The sequence below is a fragment of the Uranotaenia lowii genome, chromosome 3, assembly GCF_029784155.1.
Source record: "Uranotaenia lowii strain MFRU-FL chromosome 3, ASM2978415v1, whole genome shotgun sequence".
Classification (NCBI taxonomy): Eukaryota; Metazoa; Arthropoda; class Insecta; order Diptera; family Culicidae; genus Uranotaenia; species Uranotaenia lowii.
The window spans coordinates 22,425,019-22,442,640 of NC_073693.1; the positions used below are offsets into that span (position 1 = coordinate 22,425,019).

General features: G+C 31.8%; 1 protein-coding gene across 1 annotated transcript in view; it reads left to right on the forward strand.

The window, feature by feature from the left end:
• The first annotated feature begins 3,758 nt into the window (after nt 1-3,758).
• Nucleotides 3,759-17,622, forward strand: part of LOC129751277 (uncharacterized) — a 163,013-nt gene continuing 149,149 nt past the window's right edge. Inside the window, exon 1 of the mRNA XM_055746677.1 lies at nt 3,759-4,630. Coding sequence (XP_055602652.1) covers nt 4,531-4,630 — 100 coding nt within the window. The 5' untranslated portion in view covers nt 3,759-4,530. The remainder of the gene's footprint in view (nt 4,631-17,622) is intronic.

The following is a 17,622-nucleotide window of genomic DNA, read 5'->3' on the forward strand; positions in this document are numbered from 1 at the left end:
GTTGTATTCTAATGACCTAACAGACGAAACATGAATAAAGATAACTCTATTCCACCACTGAAACCTGCGTTTTTCAACAGATTTATTATAAAGTCTAATAGCTTTGCTGCATTTAAGTTAAAGTTGTCGATTTTTTTCAGCTGGTATCCGGACCAGAACAATCCGGGATATTTTATGTAAAAACCTGGTAAAAAAGCCGGGCAATATCCTCGCAAGTTTGGTCAAAATCTACGTATAACTCACAAAAATCAAGAAGTAAAACACATCAAAACATTTTTTTTTCATCGAGCAGATCAGCAGATTTTAGGCTTCCAAAAAACCTTTCATGATTATTTTTAATAAACTTGCTCCAAAAATTTCGTTTTCGACGCATAAATAAAAGTTTTTAAATATTTTTTATAAATTTTCTTCACAAGAAGAGCGAGGGGCCCTCCCAAAATATTAGACAAATGCTTGCTGAACTTGAGAATGAATCAAGCAAATGGTATCGAATTTCGCATGGAAGGGTGTTTGGATGCAAAACATATTTCTATGATTATTTGAGACCCCTTCCTCTTTTCAGTAAAGAAATAGGTACGGGGGAGGTATGTTTTCTATATATTTTTTTTTTAAACTGTAAAGCTAATCAAGCAAATGGAACCAAATCTGGCACGGGATGGTATTAGGGTAGGCTTGCCAGATACTTTCAGAAAAAAAGCGGGACATTTTCCGAAAAAAGCGGGACACAGCCGAAAAAAGCGGGACATTCAAAAAATTCCTAAAAAATAAGCTTAATTGAATAGCCAAACTTATACTTTCACCATCAGTCAAAGCTATTCCAAGAAAGTACACTAAGGTTTTTTACGCGCATTTATTTAGCTGTGTTTCTCTAACACGGCTTCTATTTACACGGTTTTTTTTGCAAGGCACGCGAATTACTACGTTATTAGAGAGAGAAAATTTCAAGTCCTATATGTGAAGGGCGAATTTAATACCACGTAAAAATATTTGAACAAATCATTTCAAACTTGTTTTAAAAATTCGAAAACTCGAGCCATTGTATATTTCGGACCATTAGGTCGAAAAAAGTTGTTTAGTTGATAAAAGGCGAATTTAACTAAGATATGCAATTAGTTTTTTTTAACAGCTCTTGTTTTCGAGATAACTTTGAAAATAGCTAAAAACTCATTTAATCAATTTGTGCACTTTTTTGGCAAAACTGTAGAACATTATAAAGGTTTGGAAATTGAAATTTCAAATCAATGATCAGCTTTCTCAAAGACGGCGAGTAATTTTTACTTCACAGAAAAAAGTTATATAAGTTTTCTTATTGTTTATTTCTCCCAATTCTATAATATTTACCCAAATTAAATCTTAGATATTTCTTAAACAATAAGTCCAATCATTTTGCAGTCTTCAACAAAATTCTCAAATAAGTTAAAATCTATATTATCAAATATTCACTTTTTTCAGCAGTGTCAGAAATGTTATCGTTTTAAAATTTCGAAAAAATGTAGAATTTAATCTTTTTAAAGCGATGTATGTTTGAAAATAGAATATCTAAACAAAATCCAAATCCTTGATAAGATGGAGGATATTCAAAGGATTGTCGCCATGTAACTAAAACAAAAGCTTATAGACAAAATCGGACAAATGATTCGATTTCAGGACGCCAAAATCATCCTAAGACAATAATTAAAACATTAGCACCAAAAAATGCTGATACCTACTGTAATCATTTGGAAGCAAGTAATTAAGTTAAAATTTACATTACATTGGTTGAACGTGGTCCAAGAACACTTAACTGAATCATAATCTTACTGTAATTTTAGAGTTATTCAGTATTGTCTTATATAAACTGTAAAAATTCTGCTTATTTAGAGAAAAAAGACGTATTTTACAAATTTTCCTTGTTGTACCAATGAATTGAAATTGATACTAAAGTTTGATTTTTTGCTGCGGAAGTCAGTGAACTTTTTAAAAGTTTTTTAAGAAAACTACGTACAGCGGGACGGCGGGACATTCAACAAAAAAGCGGGACATGTCCCGCTTTTGTGGGACGGATAGCAACCCTATATTAGGGTACGAGAAATGTTTCAATGAATATTTGACACCCCTTCCTCCTTCTGGCGGAGAGATATAAAGAAGGGAGGTGAGTTTCCTTACAATTAATTGCATAACTTATCGAACAAATGCAACCAAATTTGTCATGAGAGTTTATTTGGGTAGAAGAATGTTTTATGATTATTTGAGACCCCCCTGTCCTTCCAATGAAGAAATAGGAAAGGGAGAGGGAGGCTTCAATATAAATTTGTTTATACCTTAGAGTGACCCAAATTACCCGACATTTTTGTTTTGTTTCGATTATAGTCCTTTACCTTAACGGCATTCGCGACTTTATCAACGTTGCAGTTGGCGAATCGTTATTGAAAAACTTATCCGGTACAACTGTCTTCGATGTTCACTCTTGGGCTGGAACTCGCGAACATCGGCTCAGGAGACAACAGACTTGCCAACTAAGCTATATCACAAGCCCGGAACCCGACATTTTTATTCAGGTATACGTATACTAGACTGCCCCACATAAGTATGGGAAATTTCAAGCTTATGAAATGTTATGCGCTGCAGGCTTAAATTGATCCTAAGCCTAGGGCAAGGTCTCATGCCAAATTTGGACCAGATTGGATCACGAGAGGGGTCGCTCAACGAGATACTGCTCCGAGCATTTTGACGCAGCATTAACAGTGATGAATATCACCCTGAAAAAAGTTACCCCATTTTGGAAGCCTAATAACTTTTTCATTATAAGTCGAATTGAAATGCAGTTTTGGGATGAAATATTTACCATAGTTTAGGCTTAAAGAAAAACTGTTCTCAAAAGTAATCGGCCGAAGGGGACCAAAGTTATTCGTGGAAAGCTGGATTTTTATGTTCCTCCCGAACAAAATGTCTTAAAATCCCATACAAACTTTAGGCTCGTTGAGCGACCCCTTCCCGTGATCCGATCTGGCCCAAATTTGGCATGAGACTTTGCACTAGACCTTGGATCAATTTAAGCCTGCAGCGCATAACATTTCATAAGCTTGAAATTTCCCATACTAATTTGGGGCAGTCTAGTATACGTATACCTGAATAAAAATCGAGCAAATGGAACCACATTTTTCATGGGAATATTTCCCTGAATCTTTGGTATCCCTCTTTCCTTTCAGTAGGGAGGTAGCGGTCTAGTGAATCACCCTAAAGAGGATACCTTAATAGGCATCATGTGCAAGCCCACCAGACACCTGCGCGCGGTATCGGCTCTAGAATACATAAGTATGTAAGTACAATACCGAACTCACCTACGCCGCGGCGGACGGGAGGACGGCAGAAATGGTTCCGATGTTGTGCCATCTCACCGTAGTAAGTAAGTAGCAGATATTAATCCACCTCGAGATATACGATACACCGAGCTAGCAAAGACGAAACGAGAAGGGGGGAAAAATCAAAGCGCCCGTCACGTTCCTATGGGTCCGGCCAGCGCCCCTCCCTTTTCACAACAACCGGCAAAATGATCGCGGCGTCATCGTCGGAAGCCCGGAACGAAAACGGTGCGCGCTTTCCCCCCGAAATTGTCCTAATGCAAAAAAAAAGAACTGTTGTATACTAGGTATGAGTAGGTGCCCACATACTAAGGCAACAACACACATGTGCTTCCACACTCTCGGTCGGTATCCGGACTTACCGGTGGCTCTTGGAGCGGGTCTCTCCGGTTGGGGTACTACCGATTTTAGTTAGTCAGTCATTTGTTAATTCAATTTTAACCGGTATGTTGTGCTATACTCGGGTTTGTGTTTCGATTCTTTGCGAAGAACAAAAAAGGGGACGACTCTCTTTCTTGAACCGGGTGGGTGTGTCAAGCCGTGTGTTTTGCAGACTTTCTCGAAGACGCAATCGCCGGTGTTGTTCTCGACATCCGTCCGTCCGTCCGTCACCTTCAGGAAACTAGAGACGATACTTCCGGTTGACTGTCGCCTTTTATTTAAAGGTGTTTTTTATACCAATAAGAAAGGGTTTACCGGGCTAAGTTTACTGTCTTCCAAAACATAACAGTGCAGTATGGAATAACGAATCGCAGTAACCAGGTGCTGTATTACGCGAGTGCAATATCCACTATTTTTATCACTGAGATTACTGGGGGTTTGTGAAATTCAACTGTCAAAGTGTGCTGTGTTTCTGAAGAGCAAATTTTATCATTTGAATCAACCGAATCAACAACCTAGAAAGTCCAAAGAAGCAAGAGTTGTGAAGTGCAATTACGAAGTTTATCACTATGTTGGTTGTATCAAGTTATATTGTTCCTGTCCTAAAAGGTGTAAAAAATCAACATCCCAAATCGCCCAAGTCTTTTAAGGTGTCCAAACCTGAGTGAGAACAAGTGCTACTGTATTGTCAGTTCATTTCAATTGTTTTGCCCCAGGGAGATTTAATTTATTGAAATAAGTTTTTCATGAATTGAGTGAGAATTGTCTTCGAGAGAGGCCAACACTAGCCAATTAAGCTGCCAGCAGCATGTTTTCCCGATTGTGTAAGAATACCATCTTTCCGAGTGGAGGAGGATCCACCACTGGTTCGGTGGCTGGTCATTCGCCTGATGGCGCAGTTTCAGCAGGTGAGAAAAAATTAAAAAAATATACCTCTAATTTTAAGAAAAAATGTTGAACGTAATCTGCCCTGACTGAGAGTTTTGACACAAAAATGACAAAGAAAAGATAAAATTTTACACAATTTTGACAATTTTAACAATATTGACAATTTTAACAACTATGACAATTTTGACAATTTTGACAATTTTGACAATTTTGACAATTTTGACAATTTTGACAATTTTGACAATTTTGACAATTTTGACAATTTTGACAATTTTGACAATTTTGACAATTTTGACAATTTTGACAATTTTGACAATTTTGACAATTTTGACAATTTTGTCAATTTTAACAAATTTGAACATTTTTGACAATTTTGACAATTTTGCCAATTTTGACAATTTTGACAATTTTGACAATTTTGACAATTTTGACAATTTTGACAATTTTGACAATTTTGACAATTTTGACAATTTTGACAATTTTGACAATTTTGACAATTTTGACAATTTTGAAAATTTTGACAATTTTGACAATTTTGACAATTTTGACAATTTTGAAAATTTTGACAATTTGTACAATTTTGACAATTTTGACAATTTTGACAATTTTGACAATTTTGACAATTTTGACAATTTTGACAATTTTGACAATTTTGACAATTTTGACAATTTTGACAATTTTGACAATTTTGACAATTTTGACAATTTTGACAATTTTGACAATTTTGACAATTTTGACAATTTTGACAATTTTGACAATTTTGACAATTTTGACAATTTTGACAATTTTGACAATTTTGACAATTTTGACAATTTTGACAATTTTGACAATTTTGACAATTTTGACAATTTTGACAATTTTGACAATTTTGACAATTTTGACAATTTTGACAATTTTGACAATTTTGACAGTTTTGACAATTTTGACAATTTTGACAATTTTGACAATTTTGACAATTTTGACAATTTTGACAATTTTGACAATTTTGACAATTTTGACAATTTTGACAATTTCGGCAATTTTGACAATTTCGGCAATTTTGACAATTTCGGCAATTTTGACAATTTTGACAATTTTGACAATTTTGACAATTTTGACAATTTTGACAATTTTGACAATTTTGACAATTTTGACAATTTTGACAATTTTGACAATTTTGACAATTTTGACAATTTTGACAATTTTGACAATTTTGACAATTTTGACAATTTTGACAATTTTGACAATTTTGACAATTTTGACAATTTTGACAATTTTGACAATTTTGACAATTTTGACAATTTTGACAATTTTGACAATTTTGACAATTTTTACAAAGCCGACAATTTTGACAATTTTGACAGTTTTGACAATTTTGACAATTTTGACAATTTTGACAATTTTGACAATTTTGACAATTTTGACAATTTTAACAATTTTGACAATTTTGACAATTTTGACAATTTTCACAATTTTGTCAATTTTCACAATTTTGACAATTTTGACAATTTTGACGATTTTGACAAATTTGACAATTTTGACAATTTTGACAATTTTGACAATTTTGACAATTTTGACAATTTTGAAAATTTTGAAAATTTTGACAATTTTGACAATTTTGACAATTTTGACAATTTTGACAATTTTGACAATTTTGACAATTTTGACAATTTTGACAATTTTGACAATTTTGACAATTTTGACAATTTTGACAACTTTGACAATTTTGACAATTTTGACAATTTTGACAATTTTGACAATTTTGACAATTTTGACAATTTTGACAATTTTGACAATTTTGACAATTTTGACAATTTCGACAATTTTGACAATTTTGACAATTTTGACAATTTTGACAATTTTGACAATTTTGACAATTTAGATAATTTTGACAATTTTGACAATTTTGACAATTTTGACAATTTTGACAATTTTGACAATTTTGACAATTTTGACAATTTTGACAATTTTGACAATTTTGACAGCTTTTACAATTTTGACAATTTTGACAATTTTGACAATTTTGACAATTTTGACAATTTTGACAATTTTGACAATTTTGACAATTTTGACAATTTTGACAATTTTGACAATTTTGACAATTTTGACAATTTTGACAATTTTGACAATTTTGACAATTTTGACAATTTTGACAATTTTGACAATTTTGACAATTTTGACAATTTTGACAATTTTGACAATTTTGACAATTTTGACAATTTTGACAATTTTGACAATTTTGACAATTTTGACAATTTTGACAATTTTGACAATTTTGACAATTTTGACAATTTTGACAATTTTGACAATTTTGACAATTTTGAAAATTTGACAATTTTGACAATTTTGACAATTTTGACAATTTTGACAATTTTGACAATTTTGACAATTTTGACAATTTTGTCAATTTTAACAAATTTGAACATTTTTGACAATTTTGACAATTTTGCCAATTTTGACAATTTTGACAATTTTGACAATTTTGACAATTTTGACAATTTTGACAATTTTGACAATTTTCACAATTTTGACAATTGTGACAATTTTGACAATTTTGACAATTTTGACAATTTTGACAATTTTGACAATTTTGACAATTTTGACAATTTTTACAAAGCCGACAATTTTGACAATTTTGACAGTTTTGACAATTTTGACAATTTTGACAATTTTGACAATTTTGACAATTTTGACAATTTTGACAATTTTGACAATTTTGACAATTTTGACAATTTTCACAATTTTGTCAATTTTCACAATTTTGACAATTTTGACAATTTTGACGATTTTGACAAATTTGACAATTTTGACAATTTTGACAATTTTGACAATTTTGACAATTTTGACAATTTTGACAATTTTGACAATTTTGAAAATTTTGAAAATTTTGAAAATTTTGACAATTTTGACAATTTTGACAATTTTGACAATTTTGACAATTTTGACAATTTTGACAATTTTGACAATTTTGACAATTTTGACAATTTTGACAATTTTGACAATTTTGACAATTTTGACAATTTTGACAATTTTGACAATTTTGACAATTTTGACAATTTTGACAATTTTGACAATTTTGACAATTTTGACAATTTTGACAATTTTGACAATTTTGACAATTTTGACAATTTTGACAATTTCGACAATTTTGACAATTTTGACAATTTTGACAATTTTGACAATTTAGATAATTTTGACAATTTTGACAATTTTGACAATTTTGACAATTTTGACAATTTTGACAATTTTGACAATTTTGACAATTTTGACAATTTTGACAATTTTGACAATTTTGACAATTTTGACAGCTTTTGACAATTTTGACAATTTTGACAATTTTGACAATTTTGACAATTTTGACAATTTTGACAATTTTGACAATTTTGACAATTTTGACAATTTTGACAATTTTGACAATTTTGACAATTTTGACAATTTTGACAATTTTGACAATTTTGACAATTTTGACAATTTTGACAATTTTGACAATTTTGACAATTTTGACAATTTTGACAATTTTGACAATTTTGACAATTTTGACAATTTTGACAATTTTGACAATTTTGACAATTTTGACAATTTTGACAATTTTGACAATTTTGACAATTTTGACAATTTTGACAATTTTGACAATTTTGACAATTTTGACAATTTTGACAATTTTGACAATTTTGACAATTTTGACAATTTTGACAATTTTGACAATTTTGACAATTTTGACAATTTTGACAATTTTGACAATTTTGACAATTTTGACAATTTTGACAATTTTGACAATTTTGACAATTTTGACAATTTTGACTATTTTGACAATTTTGAAAATTTGACAATTTTGACAATTTTGACAATTTTGACAATTTTGACAATTTTGACAATTTTGACAATTTTGACAATTTGACAATTTGACAATTTGACAATTTTGACAATTTTGACAATTTTGACAATTTTGACAATTTTGACAATTTTGACAATTTTGACAATTTTGACAATTTTGACAATTTTGACAATTTTGACAATTTTGACAATTTTGACAATTTTGACAATTTTGACAATTTTGACAATTTTGACAATTTTGACAATTTTGACAATTTTGACAATTTTGACAATTTTGACAATTTTGACAATTTTGACAATTTTGACAATTTTGACAATTTTGACAATTTTGACAATTTTGACAATTTTGACAATTTTGACAATTTCGACAATTTTGACAATTTTGACAATTTTGACAGTTTTGACAATTTTGACAATTTCAACAATTTTGACAATTTCGACAATTTTGACAAGTTTTGTCATTTCTGTCATTTTTGTCAATTTTGTCATTTTTGTCATTTTTGTCATTTTTGTCATTTTTGTCATTTGAAAATATGTTATCTGAATATTTTAAATAGTTCTATTATGTGAACTTCAAGAACTGAGAAACTTGGAGTAACTAAGATCACCGGGGATTCTTATTTTTAGCTGCTAAGCATAAAACTGAATTCCATAACCCGCCAGCGCATTCCCAGGGATATTTAACGAAAGATTGATGACCAAACAAAAAAAAGGTCAATGAGCTAGGGCTAACACTCAGCTCCGATTAGACAAATTTGTGAAAAATAGGTCTCATCAAATCAACGCCTCGACCTTCCCCTGACTCTTCCTTCTTCCAGACTGGGCCCAGGTACTTTAGATTTTCCAATCAAAAAGCCAAATATTTGATAGAGAACAACACCCGAACAAAAGAATTAGGCTCCGGGATTGAAGGGTGAAGTGTGTCGTAATTCAAATTGATTGTGTGAAGTTGATTTTGCCCCTCGCTCGCTCAAAATAAAGGAAGGAAGACGCGAGAAAAATAAGACGCGGCAAAGGGGTGGTAGGCATCCAAATTTCCGAGATGCCTTTTTTTTCTTCCCTAATTTATCTCTCTAAAGAGACTTCAATGATGGCACGAGAGCAGGATAAATAAAAATATGGATTGGGGAAACGTTGCGTTGAGATGGTGTGGGGGGAAACGAAAATAAATTAACTTTTATTACCGAAGAAATGGATATGACCAAACAAATGGGCGCGCACGTTCTCCTTATAGCTTGTAGCTTATAGCTTAAAGCGGTCTGAATCCGATCGGATCGATCTCAGTCCACGAGAGTCCGTCAAAGTTACACCGATTGACGATCGAAGGAAGGCCAGCCAGCCGAAATCTTCTTGGCGTTGTTGTTGTTGATGGACTGAAAGATGTGATGATGATGATCAAGATGCGGTGATGAATCCTCGAAGAACCTTAATCAAACTCGAAACGAAACCCCTCGGCCAGCGCGATAGGTCAATCTGTTTGACCATAACTTATCGGGTCGTTGATCGATTTGATCGTTCTCTCGTCTTCCTCGACAACCTTTGAGCTGCATTTTGTTCATGATTTTTTTTATCTCTCCTAGAGGAGTGGGGATAAGAACATTGATTTTACGCTGTTTTTGATCATAACATCTGCTAGATTGTTCGAAATCATTCCTGATTGCATCGAAAGGGAATTATGTTGCTCATTATTTATGGGCTATTTGTGTTTATTGCACATAAACACCGATTCTAATTCGGAAAGAGTGATTGAATAGTTTTCTAAATTTTCAAATCATTTCTAACGTCAAATTGATTCTTTTCAGAACAACTTTTCTCATAACATTCATGTTTTATTGGTTGATGATTCATATTGAGCCTATAGTATATTTTGTGGACTCGGGATTGATTTTCTTTTTGTTTCGATTAACTAAAGAGTCGTTTAAACATCTGTCATTCGCAACTTATATCAACGATGCAGTTGGCGGACAGTCATTGAAAACTTATCCGGTACAACTGTGATCATATCACAAGCCCACTCGAGATTGATGAATTGTTTGAGACTTCAAGATAACAATGATTCACATCGCTTTTGCATATAAAATTCATGTCATATCATTTTGAGTGTAGGTGAATTCCACTTTAAGCGTATGTTGATTACACGTAGGGGAACTTGGTACAAAATGACAGAGCAGGCAAGATGCGCCACCATCAGTACTTCACTAAACAAACATTTTTCAACACTTAAATATATACATTCATAAACATTTGGGGACCTTCTAGGTTTTCTATACTGACGGATTTCGCGCCAACTCGACACGGTATCTCGTATTACCTTCTCATAATCGAATAAAACTTTGTGTTTGTATATTCTCACGTAGTTAGGCACTTGGTATACTTAGTTCCCCCAAAAAAAGATCTAGATCAGAGGTGAGCAACCTTTTGAACCTACGGGCCAACTAGAATTTATAATCTTTCCAGCGGGTCGTACTCAAATTATCCCTTATTAAAAATTTTAAAATCGGCATGGGTAGTGTTCGAAAAATATTCGAATTAAACGTCATTCTATTACAGTAACAAACTGTCGACGAATAAACACTAAAAAAGGAAAGAAACCAGAAGTCATGCATTATTTATCTGAAAAGTTTGAAGGAAAGTTAAATCCTTTTTTTACACAAAACGGACAATACCAGCTGAAATTGACCAGGTAAATAACTTAGTTCTAGTTGGTTTTTATGAAAATTTCGAAATAATTCAATTTCGTGATTGATTTTAACTTTTTTGCAAACATTTATTTTTCCAAAAAATGGCATCATGTGATATTTTTTTTAATCGAAAATAAAAATTTTTCGAGGCCTTTGAAAAATTCATAACAAATTTGAACCGTGTTCTGAAGAAAAATCATTTCAAAGTCTTCTGGAGCAATACCACGGTGATAAGTTATAAAAAAAATCATATTTTTATTTTCTTTTAAGCGTAACATTTTTAATCTTTTTAAAAAATTATTGGCCAAAATTCCTTTTTAAAACGTATTTCAAAATTTGTCTGTAATTTAAATCTTTATTTTTTTCTCTACAAATGATGAAACCCCTGTTTTTTTACTTGAAACTCCGTTTGAGATTAGATGTTGAGAAAAGTTGTCGAAATTACAAAGGAATACTCAAATCCACTGATTTTTAAGCAAATTTAGGTAAAGTTCCAGTTCTTAATCTTGATTTCTCGAACCCTAGGTAAACTTACCCGCTAATTTCCCTTAGAAAAACCACCATCAATAACATGAGCGGCTGACAAAACAACAATAAGTTACTTTATCGCCTTTCGAAGTGTTTTACATTGTATCGAAAGCTTATCCATATTTTTACCTTTTGTAATAGCCACCATTTGCTTTCCTTTTATTTTAATTTATTAAAATTTAAATTAATTATATTTTACTTAAAAAATATCATTTCTAACAAACGATGAAAAAACTGTTTTTTAATTTGAAGTTTCGTAGAAGTTTATTGCATGGAGATGTTTAGCATGGTTGTTTTAATCCCAGAAAAAAAATCATATTTTGCTAATTTAAATTTTACAGATTCAGAAAAAAGCATTATTTTTCAGATTTCTAAACACATTTAATTAAAAATTACATTCTAAATTTTAATTTGAATCAAGATATCACTGGGATAGGATTTCTAAAGTTAATCCAACTTTTATAATGTGGATTGCTAATTTCAAAGTGAAATGACTCAATTTAGCGATGTTTGACATGATTTCTGTATGAAATTTTAAAAAAATAGTCTTCCCAAACTTTTTCAGAATCTCAGATATTATTTTTGTCGAAAACTCATGTCGAATCATGTCGATAGGAATCTCATGTCGATCATGCCGAGAACCCTTTATATTCAAGAACGAAAATAGTCATTTTGTTAATGGTTTTTTTGCCAGTATTTGAGCAATGGACTTAGAAATTCCTGTTATCATATCTACTCTTTCAATTTTTTGTTTGTTCTGCCATCCAAGTTTAATGTATTGTGAATTTGAAAGTGCTGATTGTATAGAAGGAAAACATGTAATATGAAAATATAACCAATAATATTTTTAGAAAATTAATAATGTTACACCGTTTCTTTGAAAAGAACACAATAAATGTTCAAAACGTTTAAAAAAAAAAAGTTAACAATTGGAATGATTGTCAGTCAAATGCATACTTGATCATGTTACTGACATATATTTTTTCAAAGATTTAGTATGGACTAGTATTTTATTATAATTTGCAATCTATCAAGGAAAAAAGTTAAAAAAAAATAAATTGAAAAAAAGCGTCGCGGGCCGCACAAGAACATCTTTAGGGCCCCATGCGGCCCGCGGGCCGCTCGTTGTACATTCCTGATCTAGACTAACATTTGAAAAGAGCCAAACTTTTCAGGCCGATTTCTTATGAAAATTTTTGAAATAACAATTCCTATACAAATGCGGCCTACGGGAGAGTTTTAGAAAAATGACTGAATTTTTAGAAAATATTGACAATTTTTTTTAAAAAATCGTACACTGAGAAAAATGCATTTTTAAAACTAAAACTCAATTTCCCAAAAAACACCATCTCAGAATTTTTTGTCTAACAATGCCTACAAGTTGTCCATACATACAAAAAAAGTTTTTTCTAACAAAAACTTTTTCAAGTCCATACTGAAGTAAAATATCTTTTTAACTGTATAATTGTAACTCAAAACTAATAGTTTGTTGCTTTGGTGTAATTTTTTTTGAAAGAAAATTGTTTGTATCTAAAGACTTTAAATATGAGGATATAAGGATCTGCTTCTAATTACATTTTATCGTTATACACCCAAATAATTTGTTTTTCGTTTTTCATTTTTTTTCAAAAAAAGGCATCAAATTCTGAGAAGGCCATTTTTTTTCAAATCGATTTTAAGTTTTTAGTTTAATTTTTTCAGTGTAGGATTTCTACTTACTTTTGCCATCAATTATTACAATCGAAGCTCTTATTTATCCTAAATCAGTACAACCAATTCAACGATGCAGTTTTTGAACTAAAGGTTGGAAATTTACACTGAAAAAATAAATAAAACATGATTTTCATAAAAACCATGAAAAAGTTATTGTTGGAAAAACTATTTTCCTTCTAATATGCACAAATTGCAATATGTTTACGACTTGAAGGCTTTGATACTTCCCGGCTTAGAAAAAAATTTCATCAAATTCTGGGACGGTTTTTTTTGGGAAATTAAGTTTTAGTTTTAAAAATGAATTTTTCTCAGTGTAGGGTTTCAAAAAAAAAGAATCAATACTTTTTGGACAAATGACAAAAATGACAAAAATGACAAAAATGACAAAAATGACAAAAATGACAAAAATGACAAAAATGACAAAAATGACAAAAATGACAAAAATGACAAAAATGACAAAAATGACAAAAATGACAAAAATGACAAAAATGACAAAAATGACAAAAATGACAAAAATGACAAAAATGACAAAAATGACAAAAATGACAAAAATGACAAAAATGACAAAAATGACAAAAATACAACACAGTTTTTAGAAAGCTTGTTAATGCCGGCCCGGCATAGAATCTTATACCGATAATTTCACCTTCAATGGAGTTCATTATTGGAGTAGAGTCTGATTTATGGGTGTAGCAGCTGAGAAGGTTGACTGAAAGACTGTACAGTAGGGTGGCCTCAAAATTGCACTATGTCTGGGATTCTGCGGGCTGAAACTTCAAATGATAGCTTGGGGTGTAGGAAACAAACTGTAATACAGTGAGCGAAATAAAAATAGCACCACTATGTTTTTTGCTTGTTAAAATATGAATAATTGAAAATTACGAAAATTTTCTTCCACAGTTTGTTCTGAATTGCTTAACGGATAAATCAAGCATAAGTTTACTTTTTTTGGACGTAGCAATTGGCGTTGAGGACCAAAAATGTGGAAAAGGGGTGCGAAATAAGAATAGAACCACTTGAGTGTTAAATGGCAAGATAGTGCTGCCATCTATGACTTAAATCTAGAGAAATAGTGTTTGACTATTAAAAACATTAGTATTTTTGAATTCCAACCTACTTTTTGGATTCAAACTCAGCCTCAAATCTATGTTTCATCATTTTGAATCATACTTATGAATATTAATGAAGAAAATAAGTAGTTTGGTAAAGAATTACAGCTCAAATATCAAATTCCTTAACGCTAGAGGAGCATCTCTTAAAACCCCCTAATTAAAACCTATGAAAACCTTTGGAATTCTGGAAAACTCCTTAAAATGCAGTTATTTATTCAAATAATTCGTAAAAGCATTATTATTCACTTTTACACAATAAATTTTTTTAAATAATCTTGTTTTTGTTGAAAAACTCAAGTGGTTCTATTCTTATTTCGCACCCCTTTTCCACATTTTTGGTCCTCAACGCCAATTGCTACGTCCAAAAAAAGTAAACTTATGCTTGATTTATCCGTTAAGCAATTCAGAACAAACTGTGGAAGAAAATTTTCGTAATTTTCAATCATTCATATTTTAACAAGCAAAACACATAGTGGTGCTATTCTTATTTCGCTCACTGTATATATGTTGGCGACACAAAAAAAAACTACGTTTAGAGGACGCACTGGTTTAATAAAAAAAAGCCCATTTTTTTCAACACTTTATCATAATAAAATTTTCAGATCTTGAAAAAGTATTGAACATGTGTCTCTTATATATTTTTTTAAAATTTTATTCATAATGCAAGTTTTAAACTTCAAATTTGTTTGGGCTGTTTTGGACTCCCTATTTCTATGTATGATTTTTTAATTCAACAATATTATGAATTTTCGTGAAAAAAATTAAATCCAAATTTCATTTTATCGTTATGCATTTGTTTTTCGTTTTTCATTTTTTCCCAATAAAAAGGCATCGAATTTTGAGAAGGCCATTTTCTTCAAATCGATTTTAAGTTTTTAGTTTCATTTTTTCAGTGTAGGATTCATGATGCGAAGTTTTATAAAGTGTAATTTTACAGCAGAAGATGTACTGCTAAAATTTTTCGTTTAAAACTTATTCAAGTTTCGCTAAGTGAAGAAGTCACAAAATTCCAATTTTTGCTATGAATTGCTTTGAATTATGATGTGGATGAATTTCGAGCAATCTAAGAACCAAATAAACTTCTGACTAACTTTTTCATATTTTTATCGATTCTCGAATCACTAGAAAGAAGCATGTTAACTTAAGATTTCAATTTTTTTTGTGTGGTTGTACCCGTAACACGTTCGCTAAACTGTCCCCAAGGATGAGTAAGTTGACCTCCAATCAAAAAAAAAGTCTAGAAACTTGAAATGGTTCTAGATTAAACTGAAAATTTTGTGATTAAACGTTACTACGGTACTACTAATTCTGGGACTCGTCAGAAGAAGGACCTCAAATCTTCCGGTTATTTTACTTAAGCAGAATTTCTATTTTTTACTTAGTAAACTACGAAGCTACTCCTTACCAAGTTTTGATTAAAACTATATTTCAATGTTTATTGCAGATTTTGGAATCGTCTTAATTGTAGCTCTTCTGTTAACAAGTTTGTATACTTTTGGTGGAATCAGGAATTTTAAGATAAATGCATTAAGACAAATGCTTGAACGAATCAAAGGAAATCCCTGTAAGGACTTGAGCGTCATCGAGCGACACCTTGCTCAAAGTTGACCGATTGAGCTCAAAATTGGCAAAAGGCCTTCTTCTAGACGTAGGAACAATTTGAATTCCCGAGGTTTGAAATCGCGAACATATTCCTTTTTTGGACCATCCTAATGCACACTTTAGTATAAACAGAGAAGAATCAGTCGTCAGGACCAAAATTCCTGAAAAAAACATCTGACGGTACCAGCTAACCGTTGTTTGGCTCTTCAATGATGCAGAAGCTGATCACGAGTGTTCTTTTTAAGAGACTTATTGTTAATTGAAAGTCACGATCGAATTTCGCACCACGAAAGTGAAAAAACCTCCATGCCGAGAAATTTTGAAAGGGTTGTTTTCAGGAGTTCCTAAAAATTTAAGGAGCGATATTGCTGTAGAACAGTCTGAATCTAGAAGGATCTGGGTTGGGAATCTTTTGTAGCAGGAGTTGAAATAGATTATGTGGAGATGAGATGAAGAATGTACAGAATAATAAATAATATTGTTGATAACGCAGGTTTTAGAGGTGGAATAGAGTTTATCTTTATTCTCATTCTTCGTCCACTCAATACAATATTACTTGTATCATTAGCGATAACTTATTTGTCACTATTCACACTTAGATTCCCTGACCGGGAAAGTACTCAATGAGTAAAATGATAGTTCTACCCAGAATATCTGGAAACACTGTTGTGTTACCACGAACCTAATTTGAGTAGTCTCGCTGAACCGTGTGATGACGTAAACATTTATACTGTCATCATCATCACTATTCTATTGTTTGGCACACTTAGATTCCCTGACCGGGAAAGTACTCAATGAGTAAAATGATAGTTCTACCCAGAATATCTGGAAACACTGTTGTGTTACCACGAACCTAATTTGAGTAGTCTCGCTGAACCGTGTGATGACGTAAACATTTATACTGTCATCATCATCACTATTCTATTGTTTGGCAATCATCAGTTGCGAATTGCCCAAAGCATGCAGAATTGATTCCTGTTCCGGTGAAGATTCCTGTTCCGGTGAATAAGACGAACTGAAGAAGCTCTGATTACAAAGGCTACTGCTTTTTTTTTTATTTTCAATTGATACTAGTTCCGGTAAATAAGACGGACTCGAGAAGCGCAGATTACAAAGGCTGCTGATTTGTTTGCTTTGAAATGATACCAGTTCCGGTAAATAAGACGGGCTGAAGAAGCGTTGATAAGCAAGGCTTCTGCTTTGTTTGTTTTGAAATGATACCAGCTCCGGTAAATAAGACGAACTGAAGAAGCGCAGATAACAAAGGCTGATTTGTTTGTTTTGAAATGATGCCAGTTCCGGTGAACAAGACGGACTGAAGAAGCGCAGATAAGAAAGATTGCTGCTTCGTTTATTTTGAAATGAAACCTTGTTCCGGTAAACAAGACGGACTGAAGAAGCGCAGATTACAAAGGCTGTTTAGACATGATTCCAGATCCGGTAAATAAGACGTACTAAAGAAGCTGCTGCTTTGTTTGTTTGGGAATCATTCTAGTTCTAAAAAATAGATTGGGATCAGAATTTGCGTTTTGAGAAGAACTGTAAGAATCATAAAACACTGGA